Source organism: Corvus kubaryi, unplaced genomic scaffold, assembly GCF_017639235.1.
Source record: "Corvus kubaryi isolate FWS band 111438036 unplaced genomic scaffold, C.kubaryi_AGA036_p1.0 37260, whole genome shotgun sequence".
NCBI classification, from domain to species: domain Eukaryota; kingdom Metazoa; phylum Chordata; class Aves; order Passeriformes; family Corvidae; genus Corvus; species Corvus kubaryi.
Window position 1 is genome coordinate 7824698 of NW_024581077.1, and position 21695 is coordinate 7846392.

The 21695-nt window shown below is 47.5% G+C and overlaps 1 protein-coding gene across 1 annotated transcript; it reads right to left on the minus strand.

Annotated features, from left to right (window-relative positions):
* Nucleotides 1-9443: 9443 nt before the first annotated feature.
* On the minus strand, nt 9444-20416 carry LOC121662738 (solute carrier family 2, facilitated glucose transporter member 3). Its single transcript, XM_042024264.1, has 10 exons — nt 20271-20416; nt 17262-17357; nt 15829-15989; nt 15314-15554; nt 14978-15140; nt 14159-14346; nt 13701-13805; nt 13178-13279; nt 12741-12944; nt 9444-12220 (listed from the first exon to the last, which is right to left on the minus strand). The coding sequence occupies exons 1-10, from the start codon at nt 20283-20285 to the stop codon at nt 12008-12010; spliced, it is 1488 nt and encodes a 495-aa protein (XP_041880198.1). The 5' UTR covers nt 20286-20416; the 3' UTR covers nt 9444-12007.
* Nucleotides 20417-21695: the final 1279 nt, after the last annotated feature.

Below are 21695 nucleotides of genomic sequence, written 5' to 3' on the forward strand. Positions count from 1 at the left end.
ACCAAATCAAGTGCAATCTCTGTGCCAATATGATGCAACTACATGGCTGAAAAACTGCTGTGATGCAGCTGGAGATAGCACCAGGACAGGTGCCCACTAAAAAAAACCCCACAGCTAATAAGTATGTCACACGTGGGTGTAGAAACTCAGTAAGAAATACTGAGGCAACATTTGTCCTTCCTGCTCTCCTCCAGCAGTGACTGTCAACCCGAGTGTAGCTCTGCACTTTTATTTGACACTGTGAAGATCTCACTTACATGGGCATGAACTTTGCTCACCGACTTCCCTAGGGCCATCCGTTTGCTAATGAAAATATCCAGGTGCAAGGAAGGGCAGTGTTTTGCTCAAGATCAGCCAGGAGAGTGAGATGCGAGCTGCTCCAAGCCCCTGCTCTGCCCAGGAGGTGGCACTGCCAGCTTTGCTGCCCGGAGCTTGCGCTTCTTGCGCTAACACAGCCCAGCCAGCAGCTCCCGTTTGAACCCCGCCTGCCAAGCACCACCCCATGATAAAACCTTAATCACCTACCCTGTTCTGTTTGCTAAACTTTCACCCTGATTATCCCTTCTTCCAACAAGACTGCTCAGGTCAAAAGACCAGAGAAGACATTGCACACTGGCACCACTTCTTGCTGCACCCAAAATGCCCTGCCACCGTTTCTTTCCTTATCTTGCCATTCCCCTCCCTTTCCTGTCTTTCCCTACCTCTCAGCTCTGATCTGTCAGAATTGCATAAATGCTCCAAACAAGTGGTGTGTGTTCTAGTATCGCTGTCTGCTATTAACTTGCATATCCAAAATTTTTGCAAGCTCACTGGTGTTTTCGCAGCCTTCTCATCAGTGGCTATCAAGCTCTGCTTTATCCACAGGACAGAGAGGCCCAGAGCACACCAAGTCCCATTTCTAGCTGCTGAAACAAGATTAGCCTTCAGCATGCCACTTATTCCAAAACTGTCAGCATTTTTTGTTCATTCCCACCACCTCGGCAGCCATCTCTGTACTCACAGAACACTCTTGGATGTACATGAAAGAACTGTTTTGGAGAGAGCATGGTGACAAAAAGACAAAGGCTGCTGGGTGACAGCAAGTGCTGAGCTGCACATTCTTGGTGGATATAGGCTAGAGTTTATTTACCTCCTCTCCCTCATGGCTGCCTGCTCCCAGCCCACCTTATAGTCATGATCCCACAACTGAAAAGTGGGGTCTCACACCAAGACACTGAAATAGTTAGCTAAAACTACCTGATGGCCACTCCACCTTGCTTAAAACGGCTCCACTCATAGCTACACCACTTTCAAGAATTCTATAAAATCTTTTCAACCACCTTTGCCTTCAGAGATCTGACCCCTCTTCACTGCACACTTCTCTCTCCTTATCACACACAGCTCCCTCCTGTCTCCTGCTTTACGTGCTAGACACACTGCCAGCAAGTGTCCCAATGCTCTGGGTATATGATAATCCTTCTGGCTTGCTCACTACAGGACCACTTCCTCACAGCTCTAGGACTCCATTCCAGAGCCACTCAATGTCTCTGCCAGGTCTTCTGCTGCAATCATCTCTCAGTGCTTCACTCCATTCCAACCTTCCTTATCTTCCTCTTACTCAGTTCCCTAAACACCATCTTCAATTTCAAATCAACCTTGCCCCGATCCACCAGTGCCATGATGACTGCTATGAGATGGTGGAAAGTGCTCACTGGGCTTTGGGAGTGCAATGTCCTTCCATATGGACAGCCTCCATTGTGTCCACACTCATGTAACACCAGGGAAGGAAGGTAGAAAACCGCTTGAGTGCCAGAAATCTGCAGTTCCAGTTGTGCCACCAGTCACTCTTCCAGTGATTTGCAGCATGAGAGAGTTGTAAAAAGACAGTGACCCAGCACAACTGTTTGCCCTGGCCAACACTGTGAAAGCATCTTCAAACCTCATTTTTTTGTTGTTCAGGAAGTGATTTTGTGCATCTTAAAATCATTCTTTTGTGCAGGGAGGCTGGTAATATTGGATGAAACCTATCCTGGCTAAGGAAGGAGCTTCACAACTAATTCAAATGCAGAAAGCATGTGCATAAGATCTGGCAAAAAAGGTTATGGAGAAGGAGATGGAAGCATTGCTTGGGAACAGAAGGACAAAGTGAGAAAGGCCTTAGAGCCCAGCTAGAGGAGAAACCTGCATGGATTAGGATGGGTGACAAAGGGATTGTGCAACTATCCTAGTAACCAGTCCAGGCAAAATACAGGTCTGTGGAAGAATGGGGGGGACAAAGTAGTTATGAATGCCTCAGCCTTAGATGAGGCTGAAGTACTCAAAGCCTTCTTTGCTATAGTCTGTAGAAGCAAAGCCTGCTCCCAGATTTCCAGAAATATCGTAACGCTTTGTAAAACTGAGGGACAGCCAGGAGTGGGGCAGCAGCAGGCTTGATACTGCTTAGGGAGGTTGAATATATTACAGTGCATGAGACTGAATAGAATACACTTCAAGGGTGCTAGGACATTTCTGAAGCTGCTGAAAGAATTACCTGATGTGATTATGAGACAAGAGTCTTCCATCTCTCATCCCTGGCAGCTGGAAAAATGCTAATGTTACACTCAACTGTGCAGAGAGCAGCCAGGACGACTCGGTGAACCCCAGACCAACCATCCTTACCTCAGTGCTGTGTCCTCCTGGCACCCAGCATCCCATGCACCAAGGACAAGAATGCAGTCAGGAAAGGGTGATGCTGGTTTACCAAGGACAAACTGACTGCCTTTTAAAATGGAAGGACTGGCTGTATGGATTAGGGGAGAGTGACTGATGTGATACACTTTGACAGGAGTTAACACCACAGGCACAGCACACTGCTTTGGAAGGAGGGGGAGGTATGGCAGCAAACCACTACTCAGCATGCTGGGAAGATGTAAAATATCCCAGTGATTGTGAATGACAGCATCAGTAGCTCCTCTAAACCCCAGGTTGGTACTCTGACATTGCCCAAAGACTGTCCTGAGCAACCCATCACGCTCTTCACACCCTGACACATGGTAGAACACATCAGAAAGAGTAGGTGTTGCACCTACACCGACTGATTGCCCAACAAAATATTCTGCAGCACTGAACATTGCTCTGGAGACAAAGCTCAACAAACTATACAAAGTCATAATCAACTGACGAAATTTTAGCAGATTTCCCCCAACCTTCCCCTAAGCAATATCTGGAAACAGAAGAAGTATTCTCCCATCTATTACTTCCACATACTTCTGATGTTCTGCTGATGTTCATCCACTAAATGTTGCTTTATCTGAGCATGTAATTTTTAGAGATGCACTTGCCCATGAAATATTTGGCACTTCCATGAGGCCGGAGGAGATGTCAATGGAAAATTCATAACCAGGGAGACAGAGTGAGGAAGAAAGTCTTCACACTGGTTTCAGCTTATGTGCAATGGTTATGAGCTATTCCTTACAAAATATCCAACAGCGCATCTATCTAGGCAGAAGCTGCTGGGCCCACATGGCCACTGTTCTGGCCATGCTGGCACAGCCAACAGGATGCTTCAGTGCTGAGGGCAAGAGCTGAGAGAGCAGCCCATACAGGTTGACTAGCATTTTTCTGTGCACTGGGGTGTGGGACAGGCTAGAGAGGTACTGGGAGAGCTGGGTCAGACACTGTGAAGTAGAACGGCGAAGTGCAGCATGCCAATATCTGCAGATTAATACAGATCTGGAATGACTGGAGATGAGACTCCACAGTAGCTACTGGTCCATTTTCTGCCCCATGTGACAGGATGCTTCAGAGAACAAGGTATTGTTGTTTCCTTACTGCAGAGAAGCACCACATTCAGATTTCTGTCCCAGTCCACTGGGAACCAGGAGCTGGCATTAAGGGCACAGAGAGGAAAGATGGAAAGGAGGAAGCTTATGGCTCCCAGTTCTAGGGTGATCCAGCTAGAATGGGAAACCCCAGGTAGCAGGACTATTTTGGAGGAACAGTTGATTTTAATAAGCAAATAGAGAGAAGGTGACAGGGTAGGGTCATGAGAAACTGGAGATAGTGTTGACACCTCCTCACAGTTCACTCATAAAAACCCACCACCTGCCCCTCCTAAGCTTCCCTTACAGAGACACCGCTTCTCTCCACAATAAGCACAGACCTAGCTGCTGAGTACTCATGTTCAGTGCCTCATCACCTCTCAGACTCTGGAGTTCTGTAAGAAAGGAGATAAAAATTGTTCTGCGGGTTTCATGTCTGTCTGTCAAGGTTTCAATGTGAACCAAGGGGGCAGACATGGGGGAGATAATTTCAGATGATGTTATTTTAAAAAACGGGAGTGATAGGAAGTCTGGCTTAATCACAGAAATATCTTGTATCCAACTGCACTTTTAACACCGTACTACCTTGAGCAAGCAAAGGTATCTGTGCAACCAAAGTGTTCGCACCCACAAACCACACATTAGATATGTTTTTATCTCAGAAGAAAGACCTGGACTCTAATATGAATCTCAGCTGGGGTTTGCAGTGTTGGTGGGAAGCCACTTCAAATATGGTTTTCATGGCTGTGCTCCAAAAACCTTCCCGGGAACACCCAGTTCAGAGAGTCCAGGAGCAGGGGCAGCGTAACCCCTTTGGACCCATCCGGATCTTTCAGTCACCTGGCACCAGATCTTCCAGTCCTGCAGTCCTTAGTATTACTGTCAGGGAGAGATCAACCCATTCCTTTGTGCTCCTCTTTCATCACCTTGCCCTTCCAGGTCAGGTAAGACAAGGACATGATGAGCCATGCTATGCCTCTGCAGTTTCCCTCACGTCAGGGCCCTGCACAAGAAAATGCACCCAGTGACTGCATATCCAGTGCCAAGTGAGTGCATTTCGGACCATTCCTGTGTCCCTTTTGGCCTCCAGGCCAGAGAAGGCTGCCAGGGAACTGAGGTGTGTCCAGCCTGCCCAGTTCAAGTTGCAGTGGCTGGTTCTGGCTCCTAAAAGCTGTCAGCATTTCCAGGCATGAGTCCCATCCTTCCCTCCCTCTCAACCCTCGTTGCAGAATTCACTCCTTTAAGACTTCCTATGAGCTTTAGATTTCCTCAGTCTCTGTTTTTAAAGTGCCACTAATTTGTTTTGACCCTGCCTTCAGCAGAACAAAACCTGTGACTAAAAATTAAGTCCCAGTCAAGGAAAAAAACCTGAAACCATCTTTTCAAAAGCCAACACTGTGCACTAAATCTTTGCTACACCTTAATTTCTAGTCAGCCCTGGTGTTTGTTGCTTTGGCTGCTCTGTTCTCACACACACAGCCAGTCAGGAAGTGGACTTTCCAGTCACAAGGAAAAATATTTCTCTCCCTTCACTTCTACTTTTTTTTCACCTTTTTTCAGTTTTGTTAGGTTTTCGTTTTTGTGTGTGTTTCGAAACACCAAAACCTTATACTAATACAACACTTTTAACTTTTTGTGTCTCTGTGTGTATGTGACCAGAGCATTACAATATGCACCATTACCTATGAACTACAAATGACCATTGTGAATGTCACTCTTGTGTCAGAGTGAGAAAAAGAAGGGGCACAGAGGTGGGGTGATGCTGCTCCATCGCTCCACAAAAATTTTGTCTCTTGCATTGTCCTGGGGTGACTGTATGATACTGCATTCCCTATCATCTGCCCTATGCCAGGCATGAAATAAAGAAAAGTATTCCTCTCAGCATTTCTGCCTGGATATTTTTTCTGAGCTGGACCAGCCCCTGCAGGTTTCAGCAGTGGTGGTGTCTGTCCACACCAGGCTTTGCTGACATTGGCCTTGGCCGGTTCTGTTTGGATCTTGTCTGGCACTACCTAACACAGGTAGGAAGATGCCTCTGCTTTGTGCTTATGGCCAGGCTGCTTCTGATTTGCCACTGTGATCCCTTCAGTCCAGCTGAGCCAGCTGTATCTTGCATGCTCATCAGTTTTACCTGCCTGTGGCTCTTAAGAGGCATTTTTACTGCCATCTTTCAAGCAAGTAGAACCCAATCGTTGTGGATCAAGAGTGAAGTTGTACTGCAAGGAACACTGTGACTCTGACATAGCTATTTGCTTCAGCAGCAGAGATAATTGTAGACACATGGTGGTGACACCTCTGTTTCTCTTACCCTGAAGAACCGCTGAGCTCTCCCCTGTGATTCATAAGCTACTGGAGTGCTACTGGGCTTCATTTTATTTTGTGTGCAGGTCAAGGGCCCGTACTTTGGTTGTCTTCAATCTTTCACTTCCTCAGTCTTTTAAAGTTCATATTCCTCTCTTTTAGATCCTGTTCCACCTTTTCATACTTATAAACGTCTTATCTTCCTTCCAGGTCTTGGGTATGGTTGCTTTTTTCTCTTTCCTCATTCTCCTGCTACACTGCTGCATCCCTCCACATGTTCACCACTGCTCCTAGCTTTCATCCTCTCCTGGTTCTGCATCCTTATGCCTTCCTCAGTGGAAAATTATTCTGGTGACTTTGCCCTAAACCTTGAGGACTCTTTCGATCATATACTAGACTCAAAGCAGAGTTATTAGGTTAAGACTGTCACTGTGAGATTTGATCCATACCAGAGAGAGCACTTTGCAAGAAATAAGCAAAGGAGAGATAAATCTAGTCCAGACCCCAAAGAATTCAATGTAACTAGATACTATGCAGTCTGAGTGACAGTAGCACTTGGTGACAGGAATATAAAGGAAGCAATAAACATAGGAGTATGTTTGTGATGGAGAATCAAATTTGTTAATGGAAAGCAAATTTGTTCATGATGGAAAAGACTAAAAAACAGGATGAAACAGAGACCAGGGATGGAAAAACAGGGTGGTGTCTGACCAGGCTGATCACTACATGGATGACCAGTTGCTGGTTCAGAACAGGATCTGCAGCGGACCCTCAATGCATGTCACAGTGACTGGTGCACCAGTATGACTGCCTTACACAAACCCATGTGACCACTTGCTAAACAGAGAATGGTTGTGCAACACAGGCAGAAAACAGACTTAGCAGGTCAGTCATGTGGCTATCAGGCCTGCTGAAACTTATGGAAGAGGAAGAGACAGTTTGTGTAAATACTGTGTAATTTAGTGAGGTATAGCATAGAAACAAGGTTTATCACAGCAAGTGAGTTGTTTTAAAAGTTACAGCCTGCCTCCGCTAGAAATTGAACACTTTCAAGTAACACCAATTAAATTGTTGTAGCAATATATATTTTAGGAAAGAAAACCATTTTCTTTCCTTGTCTAAGACAGCCTGAGTGCTGCCTTTTCCCCGCAGCGTTTTATGAAGACAACCGTCTCTCGTCTGGTAACTCACACTGTAAAGAGAGAGCCAGGCTAAAGCACAAGTGACAGACCAGAGCCATGGACCCCAGGTTTTCCAGCAAGCATCTCACATGTCTTCAAAGAGTCCTTCTAAAAGTGAAGAAAATGTTAGAATTGTGTCCTCGGTCTGGTCCACAGAAAGTCTGAAAAAAAAGCCAGACATAAATTTTCTGTGCAACAAAATGTGCATTTGATTTACCTGCTGGCAGGGCCTTTCTCATGATGTGTACGGTGGGAGAAAAGGTAGTGATGAGTCACCTCCTGATGCTGCTCCATCGGGGCCCATCACAATGACATTGGCAGTGTGTCCACACCTTCCTTCCTCTCAAATGAAAGCAGTGATGGCACAATCCCCCACCAAACTAGCAAATGTTCCTTCTTGGAGCAACCCTCAAAGAAGGGGTTAGCAGCTTTGCTTGGAGGTAAGACTGCAGTCCTGCCTGTGCTCTCACCTTCCCAAGGGAGAAGCTGCCCCATATCTCCCAGCTACTGAGGTGTCTAGAATTTGTGTCCTCGTTTCAGAACACAAAACCAAATAAAAAGATTTGTACGCTGGACATGCACCAGTGAAATCTACCTCCAATAAAATGTGGTTTGCTGGAGGTTTTTTTCCCATGTTTCTTCTCACAGAAATAAACTGATTTTCTGGCCCAGTACGCAAAGACATTGATCAGAAATAACACAAGCAGAAAGTGCCAAATGTTGGCAGTGATGCTGTGATACTCTATTGTGCTCCTGCCTGTAAAACAGGACTGAAACCTTTGATGTGGCTGATATCACTTGGGACCCTTGGGGTTCATCTCCTGTCCACTCAGCAGTAGTTTCACTCCAAGAATTCTCCAGGGATTCATTTCTGTGGGGTATTGTGGTGGCTACAAGAACTGCCTGCATGCTCACTTGGATGTGAACAGTTTCAGCTGAAAACAACCCATTCTCAAACCATTTAATTGCATTCAAACCAGTTAATTGCTAACAGGTTTTCCTTTTCAAGCTTCCTTACAATTTTGAGGACTAACCAGATCTAAACCAAAGCCTTGTTCCCTACCCAAAGTTTATCACAAGAAACTACACAGCAGATTAATTTAGGGTTCAGCAAATCACATGCTTTGGTCCCAAATGATTTTGTTCTCTGATTCCACTTTTGACAAAGAAAACTGAAATGTTAAGAGTTAAGTTTGAGCTGGATATGCTTATGAGTTTGGATGGCTGGGCTTTATTTTTATAGTTGAGCTAGAATTGAAAAACAATCCTAGACAGATTAGCCCAGGGCACTCCTCTGCTCCAAGGCTGGTTGCATACCAAGCTTAGCAAAACACTGGCGCGAGCTAGGAACACGCAGCAGCCAGCAGCAGCAGCTTTCAGAAAGTCTTCATGGGAGCTCTGCTATGCTGAGCTTTTTCAGGCTTTATATTGTTCCCTACTCTTTCCTTGTTTTAGGCTTGGAGCAGCCCGCTGATTCTGGAGTTATATTAGCCATATTCCTGCTCTAAGGTACTCTGGGGTCTGCTATCTTTTCCTTCCTTTCACTTCATTTCATCCTCTTCTGCTGAAGGAGATTTTGTTCACACAGTTTTTGAGAGCAGCCCAGAGCCCTGAGAGTGCTCCCTGAGCTATGGGATCAGCTCCTGGGGCAATGGGATTCTCTCTCCACCACCCTGCTCCTTTCCAGTATCCACTACTGAGCATACATAGGCACGATCTCAGAGCAGGACACGAAGGTCACATCCCAGACAGAGGGAGGTAAAGCACCAGCTACACTGCAAAGGGCTCCTTCCTCTTCCTGGCAGAGGAGTTGAGGACTGCACTGGGAACAGAGCAGGGGCTGATGTCTCAGGTTCTTTAGCGCTGTGCAGGACTCTCAACCTCCAGCCACTTTTCCTCTCCCTTCCTGTTACACTGGGAAAGTATTTGCACACAAACCAAAAGGATTTGGGCAAACAAGAACCAGAGAAGCATATCTTTTTAGTTTAAAAATTGCTAACAAATAATGGTGAGGGAATTAAAGGTGATTTGCATAGAGGCTGAGAAAAATTACCACTTCCAGTAGGATAAAACAGCAAATCCAGAGTGCTGAGCTACCCAAAAAGGTTGCAGGGTAGATGCTGGTGACATTTCAGGGTGCAGTCTCAGGCTGTGATAAAAGAGTAAGAGAAGACCTACAGGATAAAGGTAAAATCCAAATCAGGTATTTATTTCATATTTTTTATTTCAAAACCAGGAAACAACCACATTAATAAGCATATAAAATCCATCCAAAATATTCACAATGCTGTTACAGAAAAAGAAAATAACAGAAATACCATGTGAGAAAGGCCAACACATTTCGGTCCAAGCCAACACACATCTGATGCAAAGTATGGAATGCTCTTATGCACAGCTGTGGGGAGAATTTCTTAACATACATACCCATAAATATCATGTCTGGATGTGCCGGAGGGTCAAAGGAAGGGCACAGAAATCTACATAACTGAGCCAAAATACCAAAATTGGGAGAGAAGTCTTACATAATACTTCTGAGAATAATTATCTGGCATGTAAGCCTGATAAAAAGCTTGGGAAAACTGGATGTAATATGATTGTATTGTGCAAAGCTGGGGCATTTTAAATTAATTCACAGGAAGCATTTAACAGCAGCAAATTTAACTGATCTTTGCAACTGTTTCTCATTAGGGAAGGTAGAAATGTCATCACTAGTTACTGAAAATGTCGGACAGGCCCCATCAGAATATACATCAATGGGAATTTCTCTAACCTGCTGTGAAGCATTGTGTTGGCAAGAAAGCTTGGGCTATCCACACTACAAAAGTCTTGCTGTCATTCCATCCTTTCTAAGCCTTTCTTCCTTTTACCACCTCAGAATCTGTGGGCCTGCCTCTCTTCTGGGATATCCAGTAATGAATTCCAGCAGGTCACCCTGAGTTTGACCAAGTCCAAAAACTGCAGCTTGATGTCAGAAGAGCAGGAGTTTAAATCAGACCCACCTCTGTGCTACCTGTTCTGTGCAGGTCTGGACAGGCACAGGCCTGGACCCTGTCACAGAACGCTGCAGTGAAGTAAAGCTGCCCCTCCTTGACTGCAAGTGTACCCTATGTGCTACTTTTTGCCTGCCTGACCTGAGCTGTGCTAGCTCAGCAGCAAGGGTGGGGGATACACAAACTCAACTGCCTGGCGGAATGACAAGCGAGGAGACGGACACTTACTGATGAACAATTACCGCCTGCCACATCCCTCTGAACAGAGGCACTATTACAGAGCTGTACACGTCTACAAAGCACACTGGTGAGCACCACAACATCATGCAGACCTTTCAGAGAGGATATATGGGGCAAAAAACATCTGGCCTTCAACCAAGCAGGGGACTGAGCACTACAGACCTTTCACACTGCTGAACTAGCAAATTCCAGTAGCTCTGGTGTCTAGTCCTGCATCTCTACCCTTATGAACTTACATGTACCACAACTGACCATGCCTGTGTCCAGAAGGGTCATGCTACATGCCTCTGTAATATTTATAGGAACAATTGCTAAGAAAATACAGCTTGGAAAAATAATTTTTATCCTCACACTCCTTTAAATGACAATCTGCAAATTTCAGACTTTATGACGTACTAGACTACAAATAGAGAAGCCAAAAAGAAATAAAATTAAGAGAAGGCAGGAATAATTACCTTCTGGTTTGCAATCACCACCCTCAATCATCCATAGAATGCTTAAAACCATGTCTGAAAATATAATCCAACAACATCCATTTTAAGATGCAATATCACACTCTCATCAACACTTGAGAACAATTATTTAAAATAGCCACCAAAAATCCCTAATAACAGAGATTTTAGTGCAGAAACATACCTCTTCCCACAAGTACACAATTCTTTGAATTTCTTTCCAGAGGGCACCAATAACTTCGAGGTGATGTGCATAATTGGCTCTGCTGTACATACCACATTAAATGCTCAACCTCCTTTTTAGTACCACATTTCTCCTTTACAGTCTTATTGCACCTCAAGTCTACAGCATCTTTTGTTAGAATAGCTATTTCTCTTAAACTTCTCCAATTTCATTATCTGTACATTTTTGTACACCATTAAAAAAATAAATATTTACAAAGTGACATACAAATAAATAAACTGAAGTAAAAGTATGCTTTCAGTCTGTCTATACAACAAAAACATTAAAGGGCAGGAAAAAAATATGCATGTGACTTGGTCCCCTTTTTCCTGAGGCTAAAAAAAGTGCACACTGGATAGGAAAAAGCAAGATGGTTTTTTGGTAAGCTTGCTAACTTCCAGTGTAACACCATACACACACACAGAGTAGACTCAAAGGGCTGGGGACTCGTTTAGCGGGTCACTTCAACTCACTACAAAAATAGTGATTAGATTCAAATACATAATGGTCACTGTGTGCATAAGTATGTTAACCCCAAACGGCCATTTTACGTGAGAAAAGTAAAAATATTGCCAGCTCTTCTCTGTTCTCCTGATGTTTGTGGCAGGAAAGATGAGATTATTTTTGCAAGTGCCAGGTGCTTCCCAGTATGGCAGACCACCCATATCAGATTTGCTTAACGCTGGCAAGCCTGGCAGAATGGGCGAGCATGTGGGTGAAAAGAAGAAAATAGCAGCAATTGAGGAGGGGAAAAATGTCCCAGTTCTCATGGTTTTCTTTACTCATTCCTTTAATGACTCTTTAAGCATGTAAGAGTTGAAGAATGGGTGTGTCATGGATCTTAGGCAGCTGCTTTGTCAGCTTGTATGCTGTTCAGCTCCACCATGGGGCTCTTCTGGGGTGACGTGGGGGCATTTGCTCCTCGTCCTTCAAAGCCCCTCGAGATGTCTTCAAAAGTCCTGCCCTTGGTCTCTGGCACTTTGAAGAATGTGAAGACAAAGAAGATGACCAGGAAAACAAGGAAGATGAGGAAGACATAGGAGCCACATAGTTTCTGCAGGGAGGACAAATGAAAAAGGTTTCATTTTGAAGTTACATGTAAGGTCATTTGCTGTCAACAGGTTAAAATTCCAACACCTTTCTCCAACAGTGCCCTTACTGACTTTTTTGCCATCACAGCATTTTTAAAATTGAAATCAGGTTCCCATGGGCTTCTGAAGGTCTTTAATCTTCCTGAGGGTGACCAAAATTGAGGCTTTTAAAGCAAAAGCCTTGATGTCCTAACTAAGATGGTTCTTCCAAATATTTGTAAGCTACAACTAGTTAAGACAGCAGAATATAAGGTGAGCAACAGCCTTCAGTAACAATCTTAACATTGACTCAGGGACCTCTGGGAGACTCAGGGACTCTGGAAGACTCACCAGCCCACTTCTCAAAGCAGGGACAACTTCCAGGAGAGGCCAGGTTATTAAAGGTCATATAGTCATGTCTCAGAGATGCAGGTTCTGCTACCCTTCTGGACACCTATTCCAATACTGCAGTGCTCTTACAGTGCTTTATTAGCTGAGACTTACCTCTGCATAGGGGAAGAGCATTCCCACCAAGAAATTGGAGGTCCAGTTGGAACAACCGGCCACTGCCATGGCTGCAGGTCGTGGGCCCTGGCTGAAGAGTTCTGCCACAATGAACCAGGGGATAGGGCCAGGGCCAATCTCAAAAAGAGCCACAAAGCCAAAAGTGGCAACAATGCTGATGTACCTGATCCAGTCCACAATGTCCTGCAAGGGAACAAGATATGATCAGCACAACGCCATCTCCAGTGTCACAACTTTCTCAGCTGCACTGCGAACACTGTAGCAGTTCCCAGAGTTATAAAATTGCTCTTTCCACTGCACACTTGGCTCTAGCCCCAGCTCTACCTGCCTACAGGGCAGCATTGCAGAGCAAAGCAGATGTATAGTCTTATAGGTTCCTGCTAGGGTCAGCCTGGACAGTAACATTGATCACTCACCTTCAGAGCTAAAGCTACAGTCATAACAGCAGCACACACAGCCATGCCAGCCAAACCAATTAAGTGGAGGGTCCGGCGCCCCGCACGCTCTACCAGGAACAGCTGGAAAGGAGAAGGCAGAAAGAAAAAAAGAAATCCATTACTTTGGCAGCAAAAGCAGGACAGGTTCCCTTGCTCAGTATCCTGCACCTCTTACTTATCTGCCTGTAAACCTCAGTGACCATGGTGATCTCAGTGCAGGTCACCAGGCTGCTCCATCCTCAGCACAAGTTCTTCCACTCTGGTTCTTGCTACTGCTTTCTCTCATCACTCTTTTCCCCACATGCACTCCTTTTCCACCTTCTCTTTCATCTAAGGCAACAACACCTCTTTCTGCCTATCTCTCCTCCCACCATGCCTTGGATGCACTCTTGTCTTTGCTCCTACAGGTCAGTGCATAGCCCAGTGCTTTGCCTGGTTACTTGTCTGTAGTTCCATCTGCCAGGAACAGACCCAGGCAGACACACAGCCCTATTCCACTCACCGACACCACAGTGAAGACTGTGTTTACCACACCAGCTCCAATGGTGGCATAGACAGGCTGTGTGATACCAGCTCTTTCAAAAATCCCTGTGGAATAATAGAATACCTGGAAGAGAAGAGAAGGTTGGACACAGTCATGATTCCATGTTTGAGAGCATGTCCCTCATCCTCTGCCTAATGGCTTGCACACCCAGCAGGGAGTTTCTAAGCAACACTCCACACTATAAAACACCATGCTTCCAGTCAAGGTTCATTCACTTGGTGCAAGGCTGCAGTGTCTTGTGGGAAAAGCAAAAGCCATAATATCCAATTTCCATCTTAGCCAGATGACAAAACAGTGACCCTCCAGTCAAGGCACAAAGAGGTTTTGGGACTCATAGATCTTTCCACACCAGTGGCAAGTGCAAGTTTAGCCAGAGATAAGGGAGGCCCAGAAGATGGGACAGGAAGGTAACTCACAGCATTGATGCCTGAGAGCTGCTGGGAGAGCTGCAGCATGATGGCGATGATAATGGCTTGACGGTAGTTTGGAGAACGGAAGAGCTCTGGCACAGTTGCTTTCTTTTCCTGGGACATTTTAGCACTCTCTTCTTTCATCTCCTGGATGTCTTGAGACACATCTCGATCGCCACGGAGCTTCTGGAGAACTGGAGGGAGGAAGCCAAAGGTGTCAGGTATGAGACACACACCTGCTGGCTGTGGGGGGTGTGCGTCCCATCCTGCTATAGCAGGGAGGGCATGGCAGGAAGACTGAACACCTCCAGTTGGTGTTAAGGCCTGCTGCCTGGGAAAGACCAAGCCTCTGCAGGCAGCCTTGCTCTTCTTTTCAACCCAGAGGTCAGGGTGCTGTGATCAGCACAGAAACCAGATCCTGCTCATGTTGATTGATCTACAAGCTTATGTTTGATCCTGAAATTCCGTTCACACTCTTGCCAGAGCCGACCCCCGCCCTCCAAGCTCTCTGTTAAATGCCACCTATTTCCTGCCTTTCAGGAGGAGCTGGTGGAGTAGCAGCAGCTGGTGCTGCTACATCCCACCAGGCCAGGTGCCACTCCTCACATCTTAATCCCACCTGGAGTCTCTGTTGGGTTGCCAGGTTTCTCATGCTTCCTGGCACTGGTGCAACCTAAAGGATGGGAAGGTAGGCCAGGCCTGGTGCCCTCCGGGAGTCACACCCTAATCCACCACAGGCTCCAGAATCAGTCCTGGCCTCCCACTCAAGTGCAGTGCAGGCTGAGAGCCAGAACACTGCCCTGCCCCTTTGAGATGAGTCCTTACCTGCTTGGGCTTTCTCCTCCTCCATCTTGTTGATCAATAGGAAACGGGGGCTTTCAGGGCAGAACAGAAGACCTACACACTGCAGGATTGCCGGGAGGACCGTGAACCCCAAAAGCATTGGCCAAAGCCCTTCAGTGCCCATGATTGCCTCTAGTCCAAAGATCTACACCAAGAATAGGAGAGAAACAAGAGTGATTTTAAACACTTCATTTCCTCACCCCCACTCCAGTATGACAGGATCCACATACTGCACCTGGTGGCAATTAAAGCCCTCCTCGCCCTCTCCCAGCCCTCCTTCCCCCACCTGAGGGTAGGATCAGGTTGTACCACGCCTACCTGAGCCACCAGGATGCCCACAACAATGCCCAGCTGGTTGAGGGTGCCAAAGGCGCCACGGACACTGGTGGGTGAGACCTCACTGATGTACATGGGTACAAAGCCGGTGCAGAGGCCACAGAAGACACCAATAATGAAGCGGCCAAGAATCAACATCTCCACTGCTTTTGCTGCCTTAGAGAAGGCCATGAGAAGGCCACCAGCAAAGGCCAAGATGTTCACCAGAAGCATGGAGTTCCTCCTGCCAGGGTAAAGATGTCAAGAATGAGCTTAAACTGGCAATACAGCGGGAATATTGGTAAAGGTAAACCTGCCCATGATCTCCCATCTCAGGGGTGGGAAGAGAATGGAATAATTCCCATTCAGCTCCTGCCTTGGTCTGCAATCCTTTTTGCAGCCCACACATTCTTGCTTCCTCCTGAGACATCTCTTCCCACCTCTGCCCTCTTCCTCCCAATGCTCCTTTGCAGAAGGGAAAAGTTCTCCAACAGATTGCATCCCTCTTCCCAACTTACCTGCCAAATCTGTTTACAAACAGACTGACTGAGAAGGAGCCAATCATGCCTCCTACGGAGAAGATGGCCACAGAAAGTGACCACAGAGAGGTGAGGAGTTCTTGGGAGACAGCCTTCCCACTCCTTTCTGACAGAGTTTTGTTGAAAAACGTCCGGATGATCTGCAACAGGAATCAGGTAGAGAGTCACAATCCAGAGGGGAGACTGCTGTCTTCCTTCTGCTTCCTGCTGCCATGAAAACAGAGATAGACCCAAAAACGCAGCAGTAAGTTATACAAGGGAAAATGAGGGTGCAGAAGGAGGAGCTTGCACTGAAGTAGCAGTATGATGAGGGAGAGTGCTTCACTCAATGGGGGGGGCAGGCGGGGTACCCACAGGACAGCAGTGTCTATTAAGGAAAACAGGCTTATCTTCTGAATATTTCAGATGATGTGAGTCACTGGTGGCTCTTGGGAAGAGGCGTGAGACAGCTGGGAGTGAAAGGGAACAAGAAAACATGACCAGTGAGAGGATGGGAACATTTCTGGCAATGTCAAAACACTGGCAGCAGGGTTAGGATTTCTGGGACAGAAATAGTTGGAGACACAAGGCTTCACTGAAGTAAACCTGAAAAAATGTTTATTTTTAACATAATGCTGCCCCATGGGGATGTGACAGGGCCACGCTGCTGATTTCCCAGGCATCTCTCTAAGCTAGCGAGGTAAATTCTGGCATGGGCTGGGGGCGGGGGGGACAGAGTGTCTCCCCCAGCAGATGGCAGCAGGACATTAGCTAGGGAGGGACCAACCCCATCCCCCATCCTGTCATGAACATCGCTTCCCGGAGACAGGGTGGATGTGGTATTCATGACTCAGTTCTTGACAGAGGAACCATCTTAAAGTTACATGAAAACCACATCTCATTTTCTTCACGTCTTGGTTCTTAGGCTACAGTCATGGGATGATTCGGTCAGAATGGCCAAGTCACAACCCTTTTGCAAGTACTGAATCTATACTTAACACAAGGAATGAATAAACAAGTAAAATAAAGAAACTTGAAATAAACTAAATTAGGGCAGCTGTAATTCCTACCAGCCCTTAACTGTTTTCTGCCTGCTGCTCTCTGCATTCCTTCTGCCATGGTTGGTTTATTCTGACTCAAAACCAAAGTGGTTCACATTCCTCCACACACCACATATGGCAGATGGAGCCCCCCTGCCCTTCCTGCGCTCCTAATTAGGAGAATTAATCTCTCTGTTTGCTCTCTCTCCTCCCCAAAAGTTTGCCCTTCCTGTTCAATGTTATATTTGAAAGGGGGCTTTAAATGCCTTATTGACTACATAAACCAGAACCAAATTATTGGCTGCTGGGGAGACAGTCCCTCTCCTTTCTACACCACTGTCTTCCCATCAGCCCCTCACTCATCCCACCTCCCCAGCTCATTCCTCGTCTCACCTTCTCAGGTGCATTAATTACACCAGTGTTGTACCCAAACTGGAGAGATCCAATGGCAGCAATGCAAACAGCATAGACAAGAGGCGCTGTGATTTTCTGTGGAAAGAGAGGGAACAATTATTTAGTTAATTTGGCTTTCTACACAACTTGAGTTTCTCTTCAGCATAAACAGCAGCTGCCGCTCATAGGTGCCATGTGCAAGGGCTCTGAGGGCAGGGAATGGGCTTTTATCCAGCAAGGGTGGGTGGGTACCAGTAGCATCCCTTGGATCCCCCTCCCAGGAAAGGGGGATGCAACTGTACAGCAGGGAAAGTTCTGTGACTACAAGTAGGAGGGCTTGTCAGGGCCACCCCTTTATTATCTCCCGACCTTCAGCAACTTTTCGCAGCTCATTAGTAATGAATACACTGGCTGCATTAGTGGCTGTTATTTTGGGTTGATCTGCTTTACAGAAGCTTTTGCTGATCTCTGGCATGTCATGAAAGAAGGGTCTAACTCTTTCCTGCGCCAGCTGACAAGTTCCCATAAATTGAGTCACAGATCTGCCCATGAGCTACACTGGCAGTCACTCATAACAGTTACAACACGCACTCTTCAGCGGCAACAGTGTTTTTCCCAGGCGAGAGCTTCCCAACCCTGCCCCAGGGCACCAGGCAGAGCAGCGTGCCTCAAGAGGTGGCAGCAGCTGCTACCAAGCTCCCCATCTATTTTTCTTTAAGCTGTGGCAATAGCTGGTATTTTAAATGATGTACACTGCCTGGAATTTCAGTGTACCTGAATCTCTATTTAAATAAAAAACTGCTGAGCCCTCAGAGCCATAGGGAAAGCCTGAAGGTCCAACCTCAGAAGCCCCACAGACCGAGAAATTTAAGTGTCAGCGAAAAGCATCTGACATGTTGTTCATTTTTAAAGCTCGTGGCATTTAAGCCAGCTCTGAGTGAGGGAGGTGTGGGGGAGCAGGTGACTCAAGAGTTGGCACTTAGGCAGCCAGTGCTTGAGTTGGCACAATTTGGAAAAATTGTGTTCCTTCCCATCTCAGGAGGTTTGAAAGCTTTTCCAAAAATATCAACAGTTCATTTTCCAAGACTTTCCTATTATTGTACTTAAGCCTGGCAGAGTAAACTACTTGTTGAGGCCTACTGTCACAGCTCTTCCAGTCTCTCACTTTCTAGCTCAGCTCCAGGAGTAGTGGTTCTCAAACTGCCCAAAGTTTTTGACAATAACCTTCTGTCAGTGCTCATGACACCTTCACCAATCTTTTCAAGGGAAGCACGTCTGTGCTTCTGGCCTGCACAACCCTCAGACACAACCAGTTCAGCCTGAATAAACAGAAATTGAGGAAATTACTCTCAGCCATGGTTTCCTGCATCTACATCATGTAAATGTCCTCCTGCCCCGGTCAGTGGTGGAGACAAAGTGGACAAGGAGCAGATGAGCACAGAGGTAGCATTCACACCTGAACACACCATAGGCAGTCCAGGCATTCTCACAGGCACCCTGTGACCGCTCCCCTCTTTTTTATCTCAAGGAAATTTGGCAGAGAACCACAAGGACACAGAACTTTCAAAGCATCTGGATGCCTGTAGAAATGCATTATAATATCTAAGCAGTTTTAGGACTCCAGGCCAGGCCATCTCTAGCCAGCAAGTATGGCAAAGCTGCAGGCAAACCCCAGCTCTCCACATGGTTTACACAAAAGCACCTTTCCCCCAGGACTCTGCTTTGTCATGGCTTGCAGTGATCTCAGCTGGCCTTTTTCTTCTGGGTGCTGCAGGGACCACAAGGTCCCTGCTTTGTGGGTACCCCTCATTGAGGTGGTACATAAATAAACTGTAAGGAGGTTAGTTGTTCTACCCTCTTTCCTACTTCTTCTCCTGGCTGTTGCTATTCATCTCCTACCCAGCCTCCCACCACCTAGACATCACACGGCATGACCCATCCCCTCCAGTGAGCCAGACTGTGATCTAATGTATGGATCATTTGTTAATGCTGCAAGTGCTTCGCTTCCCGAAAGGCAAGCGGGCAGCTCGGAAATAGCACAGCTACACCCACTCTATCTAAAGGCTCAAGACTGAGGTCTGTACACCAGCACGGAATTCGAACCACCATCCCTCCCTCCGACCACAGGCATCGGCTGCATTCATTTCCCAGGAGATGCTCCTCACCAGCTCCCCTCCTTCGCTGACTGCAACCCCAGAGTTGTACAACTTGTTGAGCCCGGCAGGAGCGGCCTCTCCGCGCTTCTCCGAGCGACCTTGACCAGACGCTCTCCCTTCCTCTGCCTCATCCTCTCACGCTGTCCTCATCACCCTCCCAACAACATGGCGATGAGAGCCCGGGCCTTCTCCAATTCTGGCTGCTCCCGTGTAATTCCCCGGCATCCCGCACCAGGTCCAGCTGGGTATTTGCTGTCTCCCTTAGCACGTTCAAACACACGCAGCCATGAGCTCACTCCACTGCTGCACACCTCACTCGCAGCTGCAGATGAGCAGATGTCCCCTGCTCTCCATATGAGAAAGAGGGGAAGCCCATGCTCTGCCACCTTCTTCAAATTTAAAAATGCCTTTATAACTCATACCACCACCACCCAAAAAGTGCCTTTAAGAGCAATCCCCTTTTTAGCATCCTAAACCCTGGGACAAACCGAGTGCGGCGCCGCCAGCGAAACAAACCTCGTGATCAATACCCTACAGCACGGACAGCATCATGCGCATCATCAGGCCACGCGCACGAAACCAAATCGATCCAGCGACCTCCGACAACCTCTCCCGAACTGTGCGGTCCTCCCCCACTCCCGCAGGCAGCCGCCGAAGGGCCGAGCAGCGGCCCTGCCGGGACCACCACCGCATCCATCCCCACTGCGGCCCGCAGACACCGGGAGACGGCGACGATCCCCGGCCGCACGCCGGTCGCGACTGCATCTCACCACCCCCAGCCCTCCGCCGAAGCGCCCGGCGACCCGAGCGACGGAAAAGAGGGCGAAAAGGAGCCCGCGTTCGCCCCCCGTACCTTTTTGGCATCCATGGTCGGAGGCCCCCGGAGCACGACTGCCGGCGAACGGCCGCCCGCCCGCACCTAACGGAACGCGCGAGAGGCTCCACGCCCGCCCGCGCCCGAGACTGCCGCGAACCCGCCCCGCGCACACCTCCCGCCTGCACACCGCGGATTTATGGGCACAGCCATGGGAGGGGAGGCGCAGGGCAGAGGGCGGGGAGGGGGCGGGGCTGAGCTGCCGCCGGGCAACCCATCGCCGCGAGAAGAAAAAAAAAAAAAACCACCAAAAAACGCAGCAATCACGAAACACCCCCCCCCCTCCCGGAGCTCACGCCCCTCTGTGACGGGAATCTGCGTGCGGGGCGGCCGGGCCGTGATGGAGCGGGCCGGGCGGGGGCAGCGGCGGCCCCGCTCCCCGCGCCGCAGGGACCGCACAAGGAGCCAGCACACCTCGGATGCCACGCGCGAAACGCTGGCTCATGGCACAACCAGTGCTTTGCACCGACAGCAGCTGCGTGACGTGAAGCGACGTCTTTATTTATTTTTCGTTGTATTTAGAAATAAATATCTTTTATTCGGTCTGTGAGCCAAAGCAGCAAGGCCGGCAGTGACGGTGCAGAGGCAGCCACACAAACAGCAGGGGCAGGAGCCTGAAGTCAAATGCTGTGCTCTGCGGGTGGTCCTCCCACCTCGCAAAGCTGCGGATGAAATACAGCTCTGGATGGCTGAGTTTCGGGGATTGTTTGTCTGGTTGCCAAAAATACATTTTTCATATGATGATAGAATCTACGGGGGCAAAGCTGAAGCTGGATCTAGTCCCAGACTTATACCCTTCCTTACAAGGGCAGGTAGTGACAGGACACGGGGGAATGGCTTCAAAATGACAGAGGGCAGGTTTAGATCAGATAAGAGGAAGAAATTATTTTCTGCGAGGGTGGTAAGGCACTGGCAGAGACTGCCCAGAGAAACTGTGGATCCCACATCCCTGGAAGTGCATGAGGCCAGGTTGGATGGGGTTTTGAGCAAAAAAAGTAAAAAGTGTCACCGCCCATGGCAGGGAGATTGAAACAAGATGATTTTTAAGGTCCTCCCCAACTCAAACCGTTTGATGAGTCTATAGTTCAATCAAACACTACTGTGCTCCACATTTACCGTCCATCCTTCAGGTCAAACAATTGCCAAACTCTTCCAGGAGAATAATGAAGAGCTGTGCTTTGAATCAAGCAAAAGTGCTGTCAAACAATAAAAGTCTTCCCTGAATTAAGAATCTGTCAAGGACTTTGACTTCAGAAAACAGCTATGGTTGAGAGCTAGGGCTGGGGACAAGAACAGTGAGGAAAAAACTGACTTACCCTGGTTTTTATTGTTAGGAAAAATACCTTGAGACCGGACACCACTTTTGCCATCAAATTCTGGGGAACTGGAACAATCCCATTTTAA